The sequence below is a fragment of the Choloepus didactylus genome, chromosome 7 (genome assembly GCF_015220235.1).
Source record: "Choloepus didactylus isolate mChoDid1 chromosome 7, mChoDid1.pri, whole genome shotgun sequence".
NCBI lineage: Eukaryota > Metazoa > Chordata > Mammalia > Pilosa > Megalonychidae > Choloepus > Choloepus didactylus.
Window position 1 is genome coordinate 69200499 of NC_051313.1, and position 23229 is coordinate 69223727.

Below are 23229 nucleotides of genomic sequence, written 5' to 3' on the forward strand. Positions count from 1 at the left end.
ACAAGAGGATACCGTCACTGAAGAACAGCTGATGGCATCTGGAAAACCTGTTAGCTGGGAAGGCACATGACCACGTCTGTTGTTCCTTTGCTTCCAGGTTACGTTTCAAAATGGCTTTCTCCAAAATGTGTCTCTCAGCTTCTCTCAGCCTCTGTGCATCCTTATTGTTCTCCCAGGGTGTTTTTCTCTAAACATCTGGAAGTCCTGTCTTAGCTTCTCTGTGGCAAACTCTGGGCTTCATCTCTTAGCTTAGCATCTCCAGATGACCTTCTGTCTGCATCTCCAACCATCTGCAAGCATCAGCAAGCATCTGGGTTTGTGTCACTCTTAGCTTCTCTCTTATATACTCTAGTGAACTAATCAAGTCCCCCCTGAATGGGTGGGGCCACACCTCCATGGAAATAATCTAATCAAAAGTATCACTCACAGTTGCGTGTCACATCTCTATGGAAACACTCAAACAATATGTTCCACCCAAAAAGATTGGGTTAAAAGATCATGGCTCTTTTGGGTCCATAACAGTTTCAAACCAGCATATTAATAGAGTGGTATTTGGAAACTCTGTATTTTATGCATGATTTTTCTATAAATCTACAACTTTTCTAATTAAAAAAATAATGAATGAAAATCCTATGTTATTTAAACACTTTTTCAAAAAAATTAGAAAGTGATGAAAATGGCAAGTAGGAACTCTCTGGGTTAAATTGTCTTTAATGTAAACTGGAAACATTATTAAATATTCAGATCATAACTAAGTTCTATGATGTTAATCTACGTAAATCCCTATATTCTTAGAAAACTATTCATAAGTCTATTCAAATCAACTGGACTTTGTATAAGGAACACTTTCACAAAATTGCATATCATCAATGATATGTAAAAGTGTCTCTATTCATGATAGGACGATAAACAAAATAATGTTGATTAAATAAATCCTTTATATTTGGATTTTGGAAATTTGCTTTAAAAAAATAGTTCTCTGCAGTTTTTCTTTATCGTTCTTATCTTTAATCAGAGCTAACTAATGCAGTGGTATCAGGTTTCCTCTTCCAAAAGAGCGTAGCAAATTGACTCATCTGAAATTGGTTTTAAGAAATTTTCCAAGGATGAGATTTATAAAATATGCATAAATAATTTCTCACCCACCTCTCAAATGTATTTACTATTAGCAGTTCTTTAAGAGCTGCATAATATAGGTGAACAGGAAATTAAAGGGAAATATCTCAATAGTTTATTTTTAAACATTTCTGCAATATAGTATAATGTAAAGAAAACTGTACTAGGAGTCAAGATAGCTGGGTTCTCATTATTTGATATTAACCATTGCTTCACCTTTGGTAGATTATTTCCGTTGTCTGAGCTTTACTTCCCTAATTTATAAAATGGGAGGAAGGTACTGAATGTTCTCTAAATTCCTCTTTAATTCTAAAATGCCATGACTCTATATACGTTAGTCCTGGTGATGATAATGGTAATAATGGCTACTTTTTTAGAGAATTTGTAATGTACTGGGTATTGTGGTAAGTTCTTTATATATTCTGATCTTATTTTATTGAATCATAGATTTATTCAATTAGTTAATATTTGTTGATTGCTGACTATGTGCCAAATGCCATGCTAGGTGCTGATATACAGTGGTGAGCAAAAACAGAGCTGGTTTCCAATTTTATTCAGCTCCCCTGGGAATTACATTATTCTCATTTTACAAAGAAACAACAGAGGCTTGATTCATCACTTTACTCAAGGTCAGACAACTGGTAGTTTTCCAAGTCTCTGGATATAAAGAATGCAGCACTTTGTAGAAAATTCAGTAAATGTTGTTTCAAAAGACTGGTCTTACTTAAATTCATATGATGACTGTGGATCACAGAACAAAGTTGTTAGGTAAGTGTTCCAGTTTGCTGAAGCTGCCATTATGCAAAATACTAGAAATGGATTGGCTTCTTAAAGGGATTTATTAGATTACGAACTCACAGTTCTGTAGCCATAAAAGTGTCCAAACTAAGGCATCAACAAGAGGATACATTCACTGAAGGAAGGCCAATGGCATGCAGAACACCTCTGTCAGCTGGGAAGGCACGTGACTGGCGTCTGCTGTTCCTTTGTTCCCTGGTTGTGTCTCAAAATGGCTTTCTCCAAAATGTTTCTCTCAGCTTTTCTCAGCTCTCTGCTTGATTCTCCAGGGGCGTTTCTCTCCAAGCATCCAGGAGTCCTCTCTTAGCTTCTCTGGGGCAAACCCCAAGCTTCATCTCTTAGCTTAGCATTTCCAGCCATCTTTCTGTCTACTTCTCCCAGTGTCTCCAAGCGTCTGGGTCTATGTGGGTTCTCATCTCTCTTAAGGACCCCAATGATCTAATTAAGACCTACCCTAAATGGGCGGGGTCACACCTCCATGGAAATGATCTAATCAAAAGCTCTCACCTACAGTTGGGCAGGTCACATCTTCATGGAAACATTCAATCAGAAGGTTCCTCCCTAATCAAAAGTCTAATGAGTCCCCCCACGTGATTGCATTAAAGAACATGGCTTTTCCTGGGGTACGTAACAGTTTCAAATTGGCACAGTGCATTAATTTTTTAATGCATTTTTATTCAGATATAGTCACACATCCTAAGTGCATTAATTTTGATGATATCAAATTTGCATAGAACTAAAGTCTCCATGTGTTTAAAATGTTTGCTTCGCAGATATTCAGTGTGACTAGAAATAAACTAAACAAAATTCTTTATGTCTAGTTCCCCGCAATTAGCCAGACTGCAAGGTTTGAGGGGACACTCCTTCACAGTGCCAACACTACCCTCACTTCTGGCATCACTTGCAAGTTTGAGGGGTACCCAAACCCACTATCAGATTTGGTAATTCCCCAGGACTGTCAGAACTCACTGAAAGCTGTTATACTCACAATTATAGTTTATGACAGGGAAAGGATACAAATTAAAAATTTCTTCTTTTCTGGAGTAATGAAAATGTTCTAAAATTGATCATGGGATTGTATGCACAACGATGTGATGATACTGTGAACCAGTGACTGTATACTTCAGATGGTTTGTATGGTGTGTGAATATATCTTAATAAAACTGCATTAAAAAAAAAATCAGCCAAAGGAGGAGATGCATAGAGCAGAGTCTGGGAGCATTCAAAATGTAAAGCTTCTGCTCTCCTCTCCTTGTGGTGTGAGGACATCTTACCTTTCCAGTATTTATGTGTGACCACATCCCAGGAGTATTGCCAATGCAGAGTTTTTACTGGGACTTCATTATGTAGGCATGATTGATTGATTGACTGCCCATATGGTTGATTTCAGATGCCAGGTTGACTGATACCAGCTTATCCAAAGCCCCTACCCTAAATCACATTGTTGCCCTGTCTGGCATGACTATTCCCCTTCTAAGGTCTGGTGTGACCAGCCTCTACCCTAAACAAAGACATTTGTTTCAAGTATGACTTAGATTACCTCCCAGAAAAGGCCACATCTCTCTTTGGGCAAGACCAAATTCTTTACTACACACTAGTTGAAGATTATTTGGTAAGAGGAGTAGCTGACTTGTCCTGGACATATTTCAAAAATAGGAGAACAATATCAAGTGGTTATGGGAATTAAAGAGGATGGTCCCACATTGTTGTGAAAATAGTAGGATGGTACCAAGATGTACATGAACTAAAGATCAGAGCATTTACGAGTAGAAGTATAAACTCTGCAATTATGCAATACTTAACTATGGGTCCTCCTGTAATTGTACTCAAAGTGAATGTGACTATTCACAAAATTGTCTCGGGTTACACTTTGGTTTCCTGTTTCCCCTCTTGCTTCTGTGTACTCTTTCCATTTGGTCCTCTTGATTGAAGACTGGTTTATTTGGGTTATTTGAATCTTTATGCACACTCCCTCTTTTCTTTTATCAGTAAACTAATTAAGCACATGTATGCATATTATATATATATGTATTTCTATACACACATATATAATGAAGTTAATTTTTATGTAGTGATATATTAGGCTGTTAAAAACATATACTGATATGGGTCTTAAATATGGGAAGATGGGGAGAAGAAATAAATTGTGCGTGTGTGTGTATTCAGAAATACAGGCTACTAATTGTTCCCCAGGTTTTGTCAAAATCTCTTAATAGACATTTTGTTTTTCTTCTAGGCTATTGTGGTGACTGACGGAGAGCGTATTCTTGGCTTAGGAGACCTTGGCTGTAATGGAATGGGCATCCCTGTGGGTAAATTGGCCCTGTATACAGCTTGTGGAGGTATGAATCCTCAGGAGTGTCTGCCAGTCGTTCTGGATGTGGGAACAGAAAATGAGGTAAACAATTTAAATCTGTAAGACAGCTATACACCTTTAAAAAGGAACCAATTCCTACTTTTTTGAGCTTGTTCCAGGAACTTCTTGAAATCCATTCTTTTCTGTCTGGCTCTCCCTCTCTCCTTACCCCCCACTACCTGCACCCTAACTCTTCAATCAAAATTATCCCTTCTCTTTTCCTTTGCTTTAAAGTGATTAAGCCTTTATCAGCTGTCTTAGTGTTTTGTTATCCTTCGATAACTATTTTTACATCATGAATCTCTAGAGTTTTACTTCAAGATCATAATCTCTTAAAAAATTGTTTTTCATACTATATAGGAACCAATCCTATAGGACTTAATAAATTTAATTGGTCCGAGAGCTTCTTGTTCTAAAAGTCCACACTGAACCTGAGTTAGATGATTGGTGTTTAGCATTTCTCATTCCTGCATCAATATTTTAGAATCCTAAAGTCATATATCTTTGTGGTGCAAAAATTTATTGCTAGCATTTAGGATTAGTTATGGGTGATAGATAAAAAATTAAAGATGGAATTTTCTGAAATAGAGATGAAAGATAATGATCAGTTAAGAATAAACCTTTAAAACCAGTTGTTTACAAATTTTAGATCTAGATCTGGAGTAGGAATAGATGTATCATCAAATAAGACCTTGATACTTGAATTGAATATGTGCACTTTATACAGTTGTTTTCTTTCTTCCCTACTAAATTAATTCAAGATGTAACTTTTGATGTTAATAATGTGAAATATATTTTTGCTCATGCGAATATAATAGTAACTTGAACAATTTTTATGTTTTTAAATTATAAATGCAAAGTTATAATATTTAACTTTATCTATACATGGTTTGTCTTTTATCCTTTATAAAGGATACATTCTGATGGAAGTATATTGCTCATTTGGCATTTTCCTTCTGAAAACCAATAGACATGGCTTAGAAATTATCAAAGTTAACCTTTGAAAACAATTGTCCTAAAGTTGTATATGTACTTTGAATAAAAATAGTTTTCTCTTTATCTTGACACGTATTTTAAAGCATTCTTCTGTGATAATTTACACTGAAATCAAAGTTTAAAAACCATAAAATATGTAGTATATCTTAAAAAATTCTAGGGAGAGATGAAGAGGATTAAAAGATGATGAAACAGGCATGTGAGAATTTAAGTTCTGAGTTAAACCTGAGCTGTCTATTGAGAAATTGTTTTCTTAATGTGGACATGGAGAAAGTTATATACTAATGAAACTGTAGCACTAGGACATATTGATAGATTATAATTAGTTTTATCAAGCGATTATTTTTCTAAAGATTGATCTTAAAATTGCTTAGTTGTCTTAAATTTCCTTATACTTCCTCTATTTAGTGTTTCTTTCCTCTTGGTATCCAGTGCTTTTATGTTATTCATGTCTGTCGAGTATCCTACTCCCTCACCTACCTGTCCATCAGATTTCTCACTTTGCTTTGGCTGTATATCTAACTTTTTTGCTCTCTTCCCATTAATATATGCTTGGTGTTTACTACATTTCAAGATTTTTCAAGCTAATAAATCAGAGAATGATCTGAACCTATTGTTAAAGTGTAACGTGGTAGTTCTAAAGATTTTTGCTTACTGACAGGAGAGTTTTGGGAATGTAACCAAAAAACAAAAGTAAGTGAATGATGGAATTGTAACTCTTAATTCTTTCACAGATCACTGGAAAATATCTTTTTAGTGAGAGAGGGTGTTCTGAAACTGCAAATGTTGTTGTGTAGATTTAATTGAATTTGATCAATATCGAGCACATACTATTTGTTAAGCCCTAAGTGAAGCTTGGTTAATATCAGTGTGAACAATTTATAATCTTGCCAGCAAGATGCTCAGAATCTAGGAGATGAGACAGATATGTAACTTGTTTCAACATGTATGAAATACTTTGATAAAGACTTTTGAAGAGCAGTTGGTGAGCCATTATAATCTTGAAATGTCTTGGTTCATATTACTAATTGTTATTTAATTATAACATCTTTGTCCATAAATCATATATTAGAAATTCAGTGGGGGAAAATGTATATTAGTAAATGATCCTCTAGAGTTATCGCTCTAAATAGAGAGTAAATTAATTGTTCCTTTGAAAGTTCAAAAAAAAAAAAGAATGAAAAGGTAATTCAATTGGATCTCCAGTTTGAAGAAATTAAAACGATCATTAGATTCTTCCAAGAGTTATTACATATGCCCACTGAACACTTTTCTTTATCCTATCTGGAAATAAAGACATTTCGATCAAGTTATTCTTATTTTTTTATTTTTTTTACTAAATATGCAGGTCAGTGATACAATTGCTGATATATTCACTGAATACATGAAAGTAATGATTTGTTTTAATGATTGAAATCAATTAAACTACTACGTACTTTGATCAGCTGATGAGAACAAGAACTAAATATACAGAAATAGCTAAGAAAGAAAATTTACGTTTATTGAGCTCCTGAAATGTGCGTGACACTAGGTTAAGCAATTCCATATAATTCACTTAATACCGTAGGATATATAGAATCCCTGCAAGAGTAAAATTTATAGGAGATAGCCTGAAGAGAATATGATGGTTATTTAACCATTCAAACATAAGTCAATGGTGACAAACTATATTACTAACCTTATGAAGTTGTTGTAAAACTTAATTTTAATGGTATGTGGGCAGATCTTGGCAGTATGCTAGAAATAAATGGATTTAAATGTACATGGTTAAACTCTGCTTTTAAAAGGCAGAGATTAGCAGAATGAATAAAAAAGCCGAACCTCACTTTGTGCTGAGATTTTTCACCTTAAATTCAAAGACTTAAGTAGGTGAAAAGTGAAAAGGTGGAAAAAAATATACCATACAAGAAGTAGTAACCAAAAGAGAGATGGGGTAGCTATATTAATATCAAATAAAATAGACTTTAAATCAAAAACTGTTAGAGGACAAAGACAGTCATTATATACCGATAAAGGGGTCAATGAAACAAGAAGATGTAACAACTATAAATATATATGCATCTAAGAACAGTGAAGCAAACACTGACAGATTTGAAGGGAGAAATAGATGGTTCTACATTAATATGGGAGGCTTTAATACACTAGTTTCAATAATGAATAGAGCTCTAGTCAGATGATTGAGAGAAAATACAAGACTTGAACAATACTCTAAACCAACTAGACCTATTAGATCTGTATGGAACACTTCACCCAACAACAACAGAATACACACTCACCTTGAGAAAGAAATGAAGTTCTGATACATGCAACAGGATGGATGAACCTTGAAGACATCACGTTGAGTGAAATAAGCCAGACACCAAATGACAAAATTGAATGATCTCACTGATGAAAAATAATTAGAATAAGGAAACAGATAAAGAGTTCGAATCTAGAATATAGGTTATTAAGGCCTTGGGTGGGAATAAGGAATAGATAGTTAAGGCTTAAAGTATACAGAGTTTCTATTTAAGACAATGAAAAATTTGGGTAATGGATGCTGGTAATGGTAGCACAACATTGTGAACATAATTAATAGCACTGAATTATATATTTGAATGTGGTTAAAAGGAGAAATTTTAGGTTATATGTGTTATTAGAATAAAAATTAAAAAAAAAACAGTTTTAATGGTGTGTGGGCAGATCTTGGAAGCATGTGTCCTTGCTTATTATGATCACTGGCTATTATCTCTCCACCATATAGGGTAAACGTTACCTTATACTCTCTCTTCTTACAAAAATTGAAGCTTATCTTCTATATGCACCCCCTCTCATTACCACAACAGCTGGATTCAACTAGTGAATTTATATGACTTGTTAGCTTTATTGTTAAAGAGTGAAAGTAACGTATGAGGATAAAACCTCAGCATGGCCACTGTTATTTGCTTTAAATTTTAGTTGTTTTGTTTGGTAAGATTTATCGTGAAATTTTATTTAATAAAAGAAACATGGCTAATTAAGAAACCATTAATATTTTTTTGAGTTAGTCAGAGAAATGACAGTTGAGAAGTGTGCCGGTTTGAATGTATTGTGTCCCCCAAATGCCATTATCTTTGTGGTCTTCTGGGACAGACGTTTTGGTGCTGGTTAGATTTGCTTGGAATGTGCCCCACCCAGCTGTGGGTGGTGACTTTGGTGGGATACTCCCATGGAGGTGTGACCCCACCCATTCAGGGTGGGCCTTGATCAGTGGAGCCATATAAAACATGCTGACTCAAAGAGACTGAATGCAGTGCAGCTATGAGTGATGTTATTTGAAGAGGAGCAAGCTTGCTAGAGAGGAATGTCCTGGGAGAAGCCATTTTGAAACCAGAACTTTGGAGCAGACGCCAGCCACATGCCTTCCCAGCTAACAGAGGTTTTCCGGACGCCATTGGCCATCCTCCAGTGAAGGTACCCGATTACTGATGTGTTACCTTGGACACTTTGTGGCCTTAAGACTGTAACTGTATAGCCAAATAAACCCCCTTTTTATAAAAGCCAGTCCATCTCTGGTGTTTTGCATTCTGCAACATTAGCAAACTAAAACAAGAAGATTGGGAATAAGTCATTGAGAACTTTTTTGAAGCTTCAGATATGGTATTAATAAGAAAAATAGGCATACTGTAGAGGATGACCAGATTAACTGAAGACTAGAGTAACCAATTGGTTAAGGACTGAGCTATTTACCTTAAGGCAACCAGCATTAATTGTCAGGCCAGGTTGAGTAACTTAAGGTTACTTATTTGCAAATAATTACATAAACAAGCCCAAGAATGTTTTGTAGTACATCTGTGTCTCATTTATAAGTTCCAGAAGCATCCTAATTCCTGAATCTGCAGTAATAAGAATAACCTTCACATGTTGGAGCAATGTGGAATAGAACCTGGTGAGGAAAGACTGTAACTAGAATTTACCAAAATCTCTGGTCTTAAAATATACTGTCAATCTAGACCACATCCCATCCATTCTCAGATAAGGCACAAAGAAGTTTGAGTGAAGAAAAAAAACATATAAACATTAGTGCAAACCAAATTCCACCACTGGAAAGGGCAGGCAAAATTGAGATCTTCCTCGAAGTGGTCATTAATACCATTATTGAAATATAAAAACTATAATTTTATGTACACTGAGCAACATGAATTACAAGTACCATTTCTTGAAAATGAATTGCATGTGGTATCTTGTTCAGGAAGACACTTAAGTTTTATATGAAGAAAATGGATCATGGGATGTGTTGGGAAATATAGGAACTCATCTGTTTCAACCATTAATGCTGAAAGAACAAACTGTTTTTAATAATGCTTCTAAGTAACTTTAAAACTACTTACTAGATATAATCTTCATAATTGCATTGTTTTAAAAAGTCCGTTGCATTTATTATAGTTGAACTTAGACAAGTTTGTTAGAAATTGTGGTCATTTTATTATCTACAGAATTTTTTTATAAATACAGTGCAGAGTAATGCATTTTAATAATGAATTTGTATTAGATAGGGTACAGATATGGCTGCTGAAACAAAGAAAATAAAAATAAGAGTAGCTTAAATAAAATAGATGTTTATTTCTTTTTTTTCTTCTTTTACATTTTTTTGTTGAAATGTCATTTACATACCATAAGATTCACCATTTTAAAGTGTACAATTCAGTGGTTTTTAGTATATTCAAATACTGTACAAACATCATCACTAATTCCAGAAATTTTAATCACTCCAAAAGGAAACCCTGTATGCATTAACAGTTGCTTCCCATGCTGCCACCCCACAACTCCTGGCAATGACCAATCTACTTTATGTCTCTGTGGTAACTATGTTTTCCTTTCTAAGGAACTGCCATACTATTTCCTAAAGTGACTGCACCATTTTACATTCCTACCAGCAGTGTATGAGGGTTCCAGTTACTCTACATCCTCACCAACACCTGTTATTTTCCCTTTCTTTTATTATTGTCATCCCAGTGGATGTTTTGTGATAACTCACTGTGACTTTTGTTTGCATTTCCTTTATGTTTAATGATGTTGAGCATCTTTTCATTGACCAAGAATTTCTTTTTTGGAGAAATGTCTATTCAAATCCTTTGCCCCATTTTTGTTTTCAATTATTTATCTTTATATGTTTTCCTGTTAAGTTTTTTTTTTTATATATTCTGGATATTAGGCCCTTATCAGATAAATGATGTGCAAATATTTTTCCCCTTTCTGTTGGTCTTTTTCACTTTCTTAATAATATTCTTTAATAGGCAAAAGTTTTTAATTTTGATGAAATTAAATGTATAATTTCTTTTGTTTCTTGTATTTTTGGTGTCCCTATCTACAAAACTGCTACCTAATCTAAGGTTATGATTTTATGCCTACATTTTCTTCTAAGAGTTTTGTAATTTTGGTTGTTATATATTTAGGTCTTTCATCCATTTTGAATTAATTTTTGTATATAGTTTGAGGTACAGGTCTGATTTTCTTTCTTTTGTGAGTGGATATCCAGCCATCCCAGCACCATTTGTTGTAAAGACTATTCTTTTCTCACTGAATGATCTTTGCATTCTTGTCAGAAATCAATTGACCTAGATGTATAGGTTTATTTCTGGACTTTTTTGTAAGTTGGTGTTTTAATTTGCCAACTGCTATGACAGATAACAAACAGTGGTTGACTTAAAACAACAGGATTTTATTGGCTCACAGTTTGGAGACCAGAAGTCCAAAATCAAGGTAGCCAGGCGGCAGGGCATGCCTCTTCTGAAGTCTGTAGCATTTTGGTGGTGGCTTGCTGGCAGTCAGTCTCTGCCTCTGTTACATGGTGGTCTGTCTCTTTCTGTCTCCTCCTGTGGTTTTTACTTTCATATCCAAATTTCCTTCATGTACAAGGACTCTAGTGCTGGATTAACGCCCACCTTCATTCAACTTGGCTTCATCTAAATGGGATCTTCAAGGAACCTATTTACAATTGAGTCTAGACTCAAAGGACCAGGGGTTTGAACTTGAACATGTCTTTGTGGGGGGACATGATTCAATCTACCACAGTCGGGTATTGAAGTCTCTAACTCTTATTATTTAATTGTCTATTTCTCCCTTCGTTTCTGTCAGCTTTTGCTTTATGTATTTTGGGGCTCTGTTGATATGTAGAAGTTTATTTCTTTCATGTTTAACAATATAGATGTAGGTGGTCTGCTGCTGAATTCTACCAAATATCTAAAGGAGAGTTAATCCCAATCCTTCACAAACTCTTTGCAAGAATAGAGGAGGAGGGAATACTTCCCAGCTTCTTTTTGAGGCTGATATTATCCTGATACCAAGATGAAAGGCATCACAAGAGAAGAAAATAACAGACTTGGGAAAAGCACATTCCATACCTTTAATAACATAATCTAGAAATTGAATACATCACTTCTATTCATATTCTATATGACAGAATGTACCAGTGGCCATGCCATTTCTAGCTGCAAGGGAGACTGGAAAATGTAGTAGTAGTATAGTAGTAGTAGTAGTAGTAGTAGTATAGTAGTAGTAGTAGTAGTAGTAGTAGTAGTAGTAGTAGTAGTAGTATAGTAGTAGTATAGTAGTAGTATAGTAGTAGTATAGTAGTAGTATAGTAGTAGTGTAGTAGTGTAGTAGTAGTAGTAGTAGTAGTAGTAGTAGTAGTAGTAGTAGTAGTAGTTAGTAGTAGTAGTAGTAGTAGTAGAAGAAGATGGTGGTGGTGGTGTTTTTTGCTGTGTGATCATGAGCCCAGTTAAAAATCCTGTATCCAGACTGGATACTGGAAGACAATGAAAATTCCTACCTCAACATCTTTTAGAACATGTAGGAGATGAATGACATTTACTCATCCATTCATTGCGTACCTTGAGAACCTAAGTGCAAATACTTTGGATATTTCACTAAAATATATCAATCCATGCTTTATGATTAAATTCTGAAGTTATGTATTTAATATAAACTATACATTGTATGTCAAACTACATACAAAATCATTAATGCCTATAATATTTTAAAAGATTAATTCAAATGGGAAAAGTTACTTTTAAACTTAGAAGTGTCAAAAACTTAGAACTTTAATTCTTTCACTTTTTGAAATATTTGATACTTTAATATATATTATATACTAAGTGTTGCAAATACTAATGTGAATAAGATGGTTCTTGCCTTCAAGGAGTTTATATTCTATTATGGGTTACTAAAGGACCAAAGTAATTACAAACAAAGTAATTTATTCTGGGGTAGAATTATGTCCATATCACTAGAAAACATAGAGGAAGACTCATCTAACTCCTTTGGTAGACGGAGTAGGGGTACCTGGGAAGAAGTCATAGAGGAAATGACATTGATAATGATTGTAGAATGATGAATAGAAATTTGACAGGTGGGCTGCATTGATGGGTGATAGGAGAAGATTTCAGTGCAGAAGAACAACATGTACAAAAATCCCAGAAGAACAGTTGAAGAAGCTAAGGATTTTTTTTTTCCTGAAAAATAAAATATATATGGAAAAGGTCCAGTATATGAATGACAGAATAAGCTTATTCTGTGTTGCTTCAGAGGGTAGACCAGATTCAGGGTGAGTAGAAATGAGCATAAGATAGAATGAGTTAAAAATCGTAGCTTTCTTTTAAAAGATCAAGTTGCCTTAAAAGCTAGAAAGTTCAGCTTTGCTGTTGTTCCCTATAGGAGGATCATACAGTCTTATCAAAGCACATCATTCTTAGTCATAAGATTTTCTTTGGTCAGTGAAGTGATAGCAGAAGTGGTATCTGCCATGATGGAACTGAAGCTTTAAGAATTATTGCATGGTTCCATGAGCCCAGCAGTGTCCCCAGTAATGTCTGTTTTTCAACCTGAGTCACAGAATGAAAATTACTGGAGTAGAACTGCAGCTGATCCACAATGGACTAGTACTATGAGCAAGAAATAATCCTTTGTTTTCATAAATGCTGAGAGCATAAACTATGCTGAGAGTGGCATAGTTTAATTTAGCCTAAGCAGACTATTATAAATGGTTATAGGTCTCCTCATACCAACCTACTTCATCTTGTGATCTTTATTGAAATGACTGATGGAATATAAATGTAGTAGGAAAATGAAAAAAAAAAAAAAAACTGTAACAGAGCTTTTATATGTAAAATGTAGATAGGAAGAGATTAAAGAACCCTGGGTGAACTCAAAGTCCTTATTCTGAGAATTACCAGTCTCAGAGAACAATGTGGTGAGACCTTACAGAACCCCACCAAACCCCTAATTTAGAGGCATGTTGACTGAAGTTGAGGCCAGTTTGTGGAGCAGGTGAAATCACACTTGATTTTTTTGTTGCTGCAGATTATATTAGTACATTTGATAGCAGTAGCACTGGGATGGGGTTGCAGTTTACAGTACTTATAAACAAAAATAATGCTTCCTGGGCACCAGAAATTTGTACATGATTCCGCAGACAACAATGCAAAAATGGAACTAGAGTGAGAAACTCATAAAAAATATGATCTAGAATTCTATGTATCATTTTTGCTTATATCCCATTGGCTTAAACTTAGTTACATGGCCACAGCTGGTTGAAGGGAAGGCTGAGGAATAAGTTTTCTGCCTGGAGCGGGTGCTCTGATAACACTCAGATGTTATCAGATGCCATACATAACCATCAAATATCACAACCTCAAGAACTGTACTAAAGAGATGCAGAATAAATCGCTCAAGAGTCAGGGGAAAAAGCATATTTTTAGGAAAGTTTATTATAGAAATGGGAAATTTTTTTAAAACACTGCTTTGTTATTTTATATAATATTCAAGAGAACCAGGACTTTGTAAGGTGAAAAATAATGTTAAAGGTGATGTGGCAGTTAGCTGGTTAATATGTAGCAAAAATATAAAAGGTAAGTAAATGATATATTTAAAGATAAGGAAATTTAATGGCATAGTGAAATAAAATGTGCATTATAAACCATGAGGGGCAGAATTGCTATAGAAAAACAAATTAGTGGAGAGGAAGACAAATTTTGAAAACTTCCAATTCAGGCAGAGGAAAAGGAGATTGCTTTTTTAAAAAAAGAGGGGGGTAGAAGAGATGAAAACTATAGATATAAAATAATTATTATAGGAAATACAAAGTTTATAAAAAGAATACTTTTGTGACCTAAATAAAAGTTTTCTGATCAAAAGAACTTACTCAATATCAGATAATGTAACAAAAAGGGCTCCACACATAGATATAGCCAAGTGAAATTGTTTCCGTTTCTAGGATAAATTTACAAATGCTACAAGGGCCCAGGCAGAACAAAGTGATCAATACAAATGAAGAAAATCAAATTGACCTCTGACTCTTTTCTGCTACAGTAAATACTTGAAGCCTATCTAGGGAGGTCTGAGGAAAATTCATTTAACAGAATAGTCTTATATATATAACTAAATTACTCTTCGTTTGTATGTGCAGTCTGACATATTCATGAGTGCAAGAATATTTTACAGTGTCCTGGAAATTTCATTATAGTGTAAGTTCCAACTGACCAAGAGAAGAATAAAAATAAAGGACTTGATACCCATGTACAAATGTTGCCAAGAAACACTAAAACCAGTTTAATACAGAAATTAGTTTAAATAATTATCATAAGTAGAGTTACAAAGCAGTAACATAATAGCTAAGAACAGCTTGTTGAATTGGATGAACATCTTTTAAATCCTGACTTTTAAGTTGTGACTTTTGGCAAGTTGCTTAAACTCTCTAAGTGTCAATTTTCTTCATCTTGAAGCCAAGATGATAATATGTGACACTTAGTATTATTGAGAGAATTAAATGAGATAGTTGTAGAGAGCCCATCACAGTGCCTGCCGTTATGTCAATATAGTCAATAACAGATGGCCATTAGTATTATGTTTTATTAATTTTTAAAAGAAAATATATAACATCAGAAATAATTGAGTAAAGTCATCCTTACCTATTTAAAAATAATTTATTAATAGTAAAATGGATCAAATACCACAGATGATTCCAAATAATACTTGTAAATAGAGAGAAGGTGGAAGACATCTAATTTTCTCATTTTCTAGGTGTGAGTGGAGGTTAATAGTTACTGTTTTATTCTGGTTGATATTTGTAGAAATACATATGCAAATAAATCTTTTTAAAATGTGAAGGTAATCACTAGTAGCTTGCATGCCTAGGGATCTATGAAGAAAAATGAAGCAGATATATTAAACATACACACACACACATACACACACACAGTGTCCACAAAGGAAAAGATAAGTGATAAAAGTAATAGCAATATATTATGTTTTTTAAAATTCAGTTTTATTGAGATATATTTACATATCATACAGTCATCTATGGTGTACAGTCAATATGTGGGTGATGAATGCACAACTATATGATGGTACTGTGAACAGCTGATTGTACACCGTGCAAGACATCATTTTTTAAAAAATGAAAGGCTAAGCATCAGTTATGATTCATTCATCTGATAAAGATATAACAGGCAAATATGCAAAAAGGAAGATAGATCTATATTTATGGTTAAATTAAGTAGAGGTAAATAGGATTTCATTTTAAGTTCAGGTATTTTTATGCCCTTGATCATTGAAACTTTTAAGGAACTGTAGTTCCTTCTGCCGTCACGTCTCTCTCTTTCTGACTATAGCCAGGGAACATTCTTCACTTTTAAGGGCTCATGACTAGATTACACCCACTTGGATAATCTGGGATAATCTATGAATCTCCAAATCTTTAACCTTAATCAAATCTGCAAACTCCCTCTTGCGCCACAAAATAACATTCCTGGGTCCCAGGAATTAGACATGGATACTTTCAGTGGCTGTCATTCTGTCTACCACATGATCCCAATTGGAATGTCATCATCTCTTCCTCAACTCTCCCTTACTTTTAACTTTTATCCTTCCATTTTATGGGGGTTCCTTGCCACTTCAAATAAATGATCCTTCATTGTAATGAGGATCAATCATTTTAGTGAAGCCAGGGGAGAGAATAACGTCTCTCAGTTCCCAGGCTTTTGGTTTGAAGTTTTATGTGCTTCTTTTTCTTTGCTTTCCCTTAGCCTTCATCCTTTCTAAATTAGATGATGATAGTGAGTTTTTTCAAGAATTCCTTTACCCATTTTCTGAAACACTGCACCAAACTTTGGAAACGAGAATGGGCTCTTTCTGTTTTAGAGATACCCATCCTGTAAAATAAAACAGAAAAAATATTTCCATGAGAAAGGAGCATGGTGGGAAGGAGACTAGTTTTATTTTAACTTAAAGTGAGTTTGAATATAAGTTGAAATATAAGTTTGAATTTAACTTAATATAAGTGGTTCACACCATATATTCCATGGACTCATCACTTCAGAATTACCAGGGACTTGTGTTAAGAATGCGTAATACAAGGCCGCACTCTAGATTTATGGAATCACAATAAAATTTTAATCATTTATATTTCTAGTATTTTTGAACAGTCATTCCAGTTCTTATGTGGGCTGCTGTTTAAGAACTATTACTTTGGACTCTTGACTGAATGTGGCTTTAGTTTGCTTAATCTTATTTTTCACATGAGCCAGCAAAGCAGCAAAAACTATACATTATTTTTTCACAGGATCTGATCTTTTTATTTCGAATATAATTAATAAATAGCAACAAAGATAAATTATCTTCTGTGTATTATAAATAAAATTTAACCATAAATATTGAAGTGTGGAATATTTGCCACATTATGGCAGGTAAAAGTGTTTAATGTTCTTTAACTCTAAAGAACACTTTCAAATCAATAAGAAAATGTCAGATGTCCAATTTAAAAATTGCCATTTGTTAACTGTGTAGAAACATGGTTAACAAACGGAAAAGTGAAAATGGTCAGTAAACTTATGAAAAATGTTCGATAATACTAGATTAGAAATACAACTTAATAAATACCACTATATGAAATTTTTGTGCCCACCCCATATACATATATGCATATACATTACATAATATATATATATATACACATTACCTATACATATATATACCTATATGTGTAAAGATAATACTCTTGTGGCTTCAATGGATTGGACAAACATAACACTTGGGAGAATGTTATTTTGTATATACTCTCTAGGAGGGCAGAGTTCAAATATAGAATACTAAGTTGTAAAAAAGTTCATCTGTTTACATGAACAAGTTTTACAATATATTGTTACCTGAAAAGGGGTTATAGAACTGTTTGTAATATCATTCAGAATTTGGATACATAGTTGTACATGCATAGATATATAGAAAAGAACCTAGAAGAATGTGTATCAGGGTTAATGGTGAATGAGTTCTGAATGAGTAGAGGTTATTGGTATTGATTTCAATTTTTCTTTTCAGTGTCTCAAATATTTTTGAAATAGGCAGATGTTTCCTTTGTGCTGATATAAAGCAAAATAACATTTTCAGAAAGTATTTTTTAATTCTTGGAAACTTCAGATTGGAAAGGTAGAAGTGTAAGATTCTAGAACAAGGTGAAAAAGTTGACAATGATTACCATTAGCGTCAAACAAACTTTCCAAATATAAATCCCCAAGGGTCCAGATTGAGGTAGTGCTAACAAATAAGATAAGTAGTATAGCTTTACCAACGTACATCCTCCTTATCTCCTTTTCTGAACGCTGTTATACTTCCATACGCTTTGTTCTTTATTTTAACCCACCCCCAATCTTTTTTTTGCAGGTACTTTTTTTCTTTATATACATATATTTTTTATTGAGATTGTTCACATACCATACAACTATACAGAAATCCAAAGTATACAATCAGTTGCCCATGGTACCATCATTCAGCTGTGCATCCATCAACGTTATTAATTTTTTTCAATTTTTAGAACATTTTCATTACTCCAGAAAAGAAATAAAGACAAAAAAAAGGAAACTCAGATCCTCCTATACCCCTAACCACGCCTCCCTCCATTAATGATTCATAGTTTTGGTACAGTATGTTTGTTACTGTTGATGAAAGAATGTTAAAATGCTACTAACTGTAGTATATAGTTTGCAATAGCTATATATTTTTCCCTATATGTCTCCCTATTATTAACTTCTAGTTATACTGTCATACATTTGTTCTAGTTCGTGAGAGAGATTTCTAATATTTGTATAGTTAATCATGGACATTGTCCACCACAAGGTTCACTGTTTTATACATTCCCATCTTTTAACCTCCAGCCTTCCTTCTGGTGACACATGTGACTCTGAGCTTACCTTTCCACCACCTTCACACACCTTTCAGCACTGTTAGTTATTCTCACAACATGCTGCCATTACCCCTGTCCATTTCCAAACATTTGAGTTCACCCTAGTTGAACATTCTGCCCATAATAAGCAACTGCTCCCCATTTTTTAGCCTTATTCTATATCCTGGTAAATTATATTTCATGTCCATGAGTTTACGTATTATAATTAGTTCATATCAGTGAGACCCTGCGTATTTGCCTTTATGTGTCTTATTTCACTCAATATAGTGCCCTCAAGATTTCTTCAGCAACCCCTTTTCTTTAAGCTGGTTTTGTTCACACACCATACATTCCTTCCTAAGTAAACAATCGTCGGTTCTCTGTGTAGTCACATATTTATGTATTCAGCACCATTGCCACTATCCATATAAGAACATCTCCACTTCTTCCACAAAGATGGAAGAAGAGTCAAAGAAGGCAGAGAGGCAAAAGAAAAGAGAGAGAGAGAAAAAAAAGCCCAACAAAAAATACCAAAACTTGATAGCTAGAAAGTGACAAAGGAAAGATAGGATTAACCTAAAGTAGAATAAAGAGTCAGACAACATCACCAATGCCAGAAGCCCCATACCCTTCCCCTGTCCCCGCCCCCCCCCAACCGCCCGTATGCATTTAGCTTTGGTATATTGCCTTTGTTATATTAAAGGAAGCATAATACAATGTTTCTGTTAATTATAGCCTCTAGTTTGCACTGATTGTATTTTTGCCCAAATCCCACCCTATTTTCAACACCTTGCAATGTTGACATTCATTTGTTCTACCTCATGTAAAAACATATTTGTACGTTTTATTATAATCGTTGAGCACCTAAGTTTCCCTCAGTTACACAGTCCCAGTTTTTATCGTTCATCTTTTGTTCTGGTATCCCACAGCGTCCCAGCCTTCTTCTTTCAACCATATTCACAGTTATCTTTGTTCAGTGTACTTACGTTGTTGTGCTACTATCTCCCAAAATTGTTTTCCAAACCTCTCACTCCTGTCTTTTCCTTTCTGTCTGCAGTGCTTCCTTTAGTGTTTCCTGTAGAGCAGGTATCTTGTTCACAAACTTTGTCATTGTCTGTTTGTCAGAGAATATTTTAAGCTCTCCCTCACATTTGAAGGATAGTTTTGCCAGATATAGGATTCTTGGTTGGTGGTTTTTCTCTTTCAGTATCTTAAATATATCACCCCACTTCCTTCTTGTCTCCATGGTTTCTATTGAGAAATTCGCACAGTCTTATTAAGCTTCCTTTGTATGTGATGGATCACTTTTCTCTTGCTGCTTTCTGGATTCTCTTTCTTTGATGGTTGATAATCTGCTTATTAAGTGTCTTGGTGTAGGCCTATTCACATCTATTCTGTTTGAGGTATGCTGCGCTTCTTGGATCCGTAATTTTATGTCTTTCATAAGAAATGGGAAATTTTCTTTGATTATTTCCTCCATTATTGCTTCTGCCCCTTTTCCCTTCTCTTCTCCTTCTGGGACACCAGTGACACCTACATTCTTGTTTTTTGTTTTGTCCTTAAGTTCCTGGAGACATTGCTTGTATTTTTCCATTTTTTTCTCTGTCTGTTCTTTTGTGTGTAGGCTTTCACATGCCTTGTTCTCCAGCCCCTGAGTATTTTCTTCTGCCTCTTGAGATCTGCTGTTGTATGTTTCCATTGTGTCTTTCATCTCTTGTGTTGTGCCTTTCATGTCCATAGATTCTGCCAGTTGGTTATTTGAACTTTCAGTTTCTACCTTATGTACGCCTAGTGTTTTCATTATATGGTTCAGCTCTTTTGCCATATCTTCCCTAAACTTTTTGAATTGACTTATTATTAGTTGTTTCAATTTCTGTATCTCAGTTGAAGTTTAAGTTTATTCCTCTGACTGTGCCATGAGTTCATTTTTCTTAGTGTAGGTTGTAGTTTTCTGTTGTCTAGACATGGCTTCCTTGGTTACCCTAAGCAGGCCTCCCCAGACCAGAAGGGGCTCAGGTCCCAGAAGGAAGAAATATTCAGTATCCAGTTTCCCTGAGGGTGTCTTAGAAAATTGGTACACCTTGTGATGCCTCAGGTCACTGTGCTTTTCTGCCCAGCAGGTTGTGCTTGTCAGCCTGTAATTCAGACTGGTGTAAGGAGGTGTGGCCCATGGCTGTTTTCCCCCAGGCTCTGGGGTCTGGTTCTGAATGCAAGGCATGTAGTAGAGCTGGGCTCCACCCCTTTCCTCTTAGAGAGGATAGACCCCCTAGGGAGAAATCATTAGCATTTCAATGGTCTCTCTCTGCCTGTGCTATCTCCACTCTTGTCTGGGTCAGAGCACTGGGAACTGAAAATGGCTGAGGCTTTTTCCACTTAGCCAAAACAGGGACAGAAAGTCCCCTTCAGGGCTAGTCCAGCTCTCCAAGGTCAGTTGTCAACCCAAAGCCTCTGTCTGCTTGGGGATTTATAGCTCATAGTGAGCAGTTCACAGTTGCTAATTAAAACCTCAGTTGGAACTCAGCTGAGCTATATTCACTTGCTGGGAGAGAGCTTCTCTCTAACACCATGAGTCTTTGCAGCTCAGGCTGTTTTGGGAGGGGTCTCCTGGCTTGGATCCACAGTTTTTACTTACAGATTTTATACTATGATCTTGGGCATTCCTCCCAATTCAGGTTGGAGTATGATGAGTGGACAGTCATGTCTGTCCCCTGGCAGTTATTCTGGATTATTTACTAGTTGTTCCTGGTTTTTTATTAGTTGTTCCAGTGGCACTAACTATCTTCCACTCCTCTCTATGCCGCCATCTTAGATCCTCTCCACCCCCAATCTTTTTTTAGTTTTTAATTTTTATTGAGATTGTTCACATACCATACAATGATCCAAAGATCCAAAGTGGACAATCATTTGCCCCCGGTACCCTCACCCAGCTGTGCATCCATCACCACACTTAATTTTTGTTCGATTTTTAGAACCTTTTCATTACTCCAGACAAGAAATAGAGCAAAAGAAGGAAAAAAAAAAAAAGGAAACTCGAATCTTCCCATATCCCTAACCAACACCCCTCCATTGTTGACTCATACTATGGGTATAGTACATTTGTTACTGTTTATGAATGAATGTTAAAATACAACCAAGTGTAGTATCTAGTTTGCAATAGGTATATATTTTTTCCCTATATGCCTCTCTATTATTAACTTCTAGTTATAGTGTCATACATTTGTTCTGGTTCATGGAAAAGATTTCTAATATTTGTACATTTAATCACGGACATTTTATACATTCCCGTTTTTTGACCTCCAACTTTCCTTCTGGTGACATACGTGACTGTGAGCTTACCCTTTCCACCACCTTCACACACCTTTCAGCACTGTTAGTTATTCTCACATCTTGCTACCAATACCTCTGTTCATTTCCAAACATTTAAGTTCATCCTGGTTGAACATTCTGCTCATACTAAGCAACTGCTCCCCATTCTTTAGCCTCATTCTGTATCTTGGAACCTTATACTTCATGTCTGTGAGTTTACATATTATAATTACTTCCTATCAGTGATACCCTGCAATATTTGTCCTTATGTGTCTGGCTTATTTCACTCAGTATATTGCCCTCAAGGTTTCGTCTTCAACCCCTTTTTTTTTTGTTCACATGCCATACATTCCAACCTCAGTAAACAATTGATGGTTTGCTGTGCAGTCCATATTTATGTGTTCACCACCCTCACCACTATCTATATAAGGACATCTACATTTCTTCCACAAGGCAGGAGGGAGAGTCAAAGAAGGTAGAGAGGCAAAAGAAAAAGAAAAAAGAAAGAGGAAGAAAAAAAATGACAGGAAGCAGCAAAAGGAAAGATAACCTTAAATCAAAGTAGAATAAAGAGTCAGACACCACCACCAATATCAAGTATCTCGCACCCCTCCCCTATCCCCCACTCTTATCTGCATTTACCTTGGTATATAATACAATGATTCTGTTACTTATACTCTCTAGTTTATGTTCATTGCATCCCTCCCCCAATACCTCCTCATTTTTAACATCTTGCAAGGTTGACATTCACTTGTTCTCCCTTGTGAAAGAATGTATTTGTACATTTTATCACAATTGCTGAACACTCTAGATTTCACCAGGTTACCCAGTCCCAGTCTTTATCTTTCCTCCTTTCTTCTGGTGTCCCACATGTTCCCAACCCCTCTCTCTCAACCATATTCATAGTTATCTTTGTTCAGTGTACATACCTTGCTGTGCTACCATCTCCCAAAAAACTGTATTCCAAACCTCTCACTCCTGTCTTCTATCACTCTGTAGTGCTCCCTTTATTATTTCCTGTAGGGTGTGTGTCTTGTTCACAAAGTCTCTCATTGTCTGTTTGTCAGAGAATATTTTGAGCTCTCCCTCATATTTTAAGGACAGTTTTGCTGGATATAGGATTTTTGGTTGGAGGTTTTTCTCTTTTAGTATCTTAAATATATCACCCCACTTCCTTCTTGCCTCCATGGTTTCTATTGAGAAATCCACACATAGTCTTATCAAGCTTCGTTTATATGTGATTGATCACTTTTCTCTTGCTGCTTTCAGGATTCTCTCTTTGTCTTTGATGTTTAATAATCTGATTATTAAGTGTTTTTGGCTTAGGCCTATTCAGATCTATTCTGTTTGGAGTACACTGCGCTATTTGGATCCGTATTTTTATGTCTTTCATAAGAGATGGGAAGTTTTCATTGATTATTTTCTCCATTATTGCTTCTGCCCCTTTTCCCTTCTCTTCTCCTTCTGGGACACCAATGATATGTAC

At 35.2% G+C, this 23229-nt stretch overlaps 1 protein-coding gene across 2 annotated transcripts in view; it reads left to right on the plus strand.

The window, feature by feature from the left end:
• The window catches only part of ME1 (malic enzyme 1), a 267367-nt gene that overhangs the window by 95038 nt on the left and 149100 nt on the right, over positions 1–23229 (plus strand). For both annotated transcript variants that reach the window (XM_037844248.1, XM_037844249.1), the window contains exon 5: positions 4151–4312. In XM_037844248.1, coding sequence (XP_037700176.1) covers positions 4151–4312 — 162 coding nt within the window. The remainder of the gene's footprint in view (positions 1–4150; positions 4313–23229) is intronic.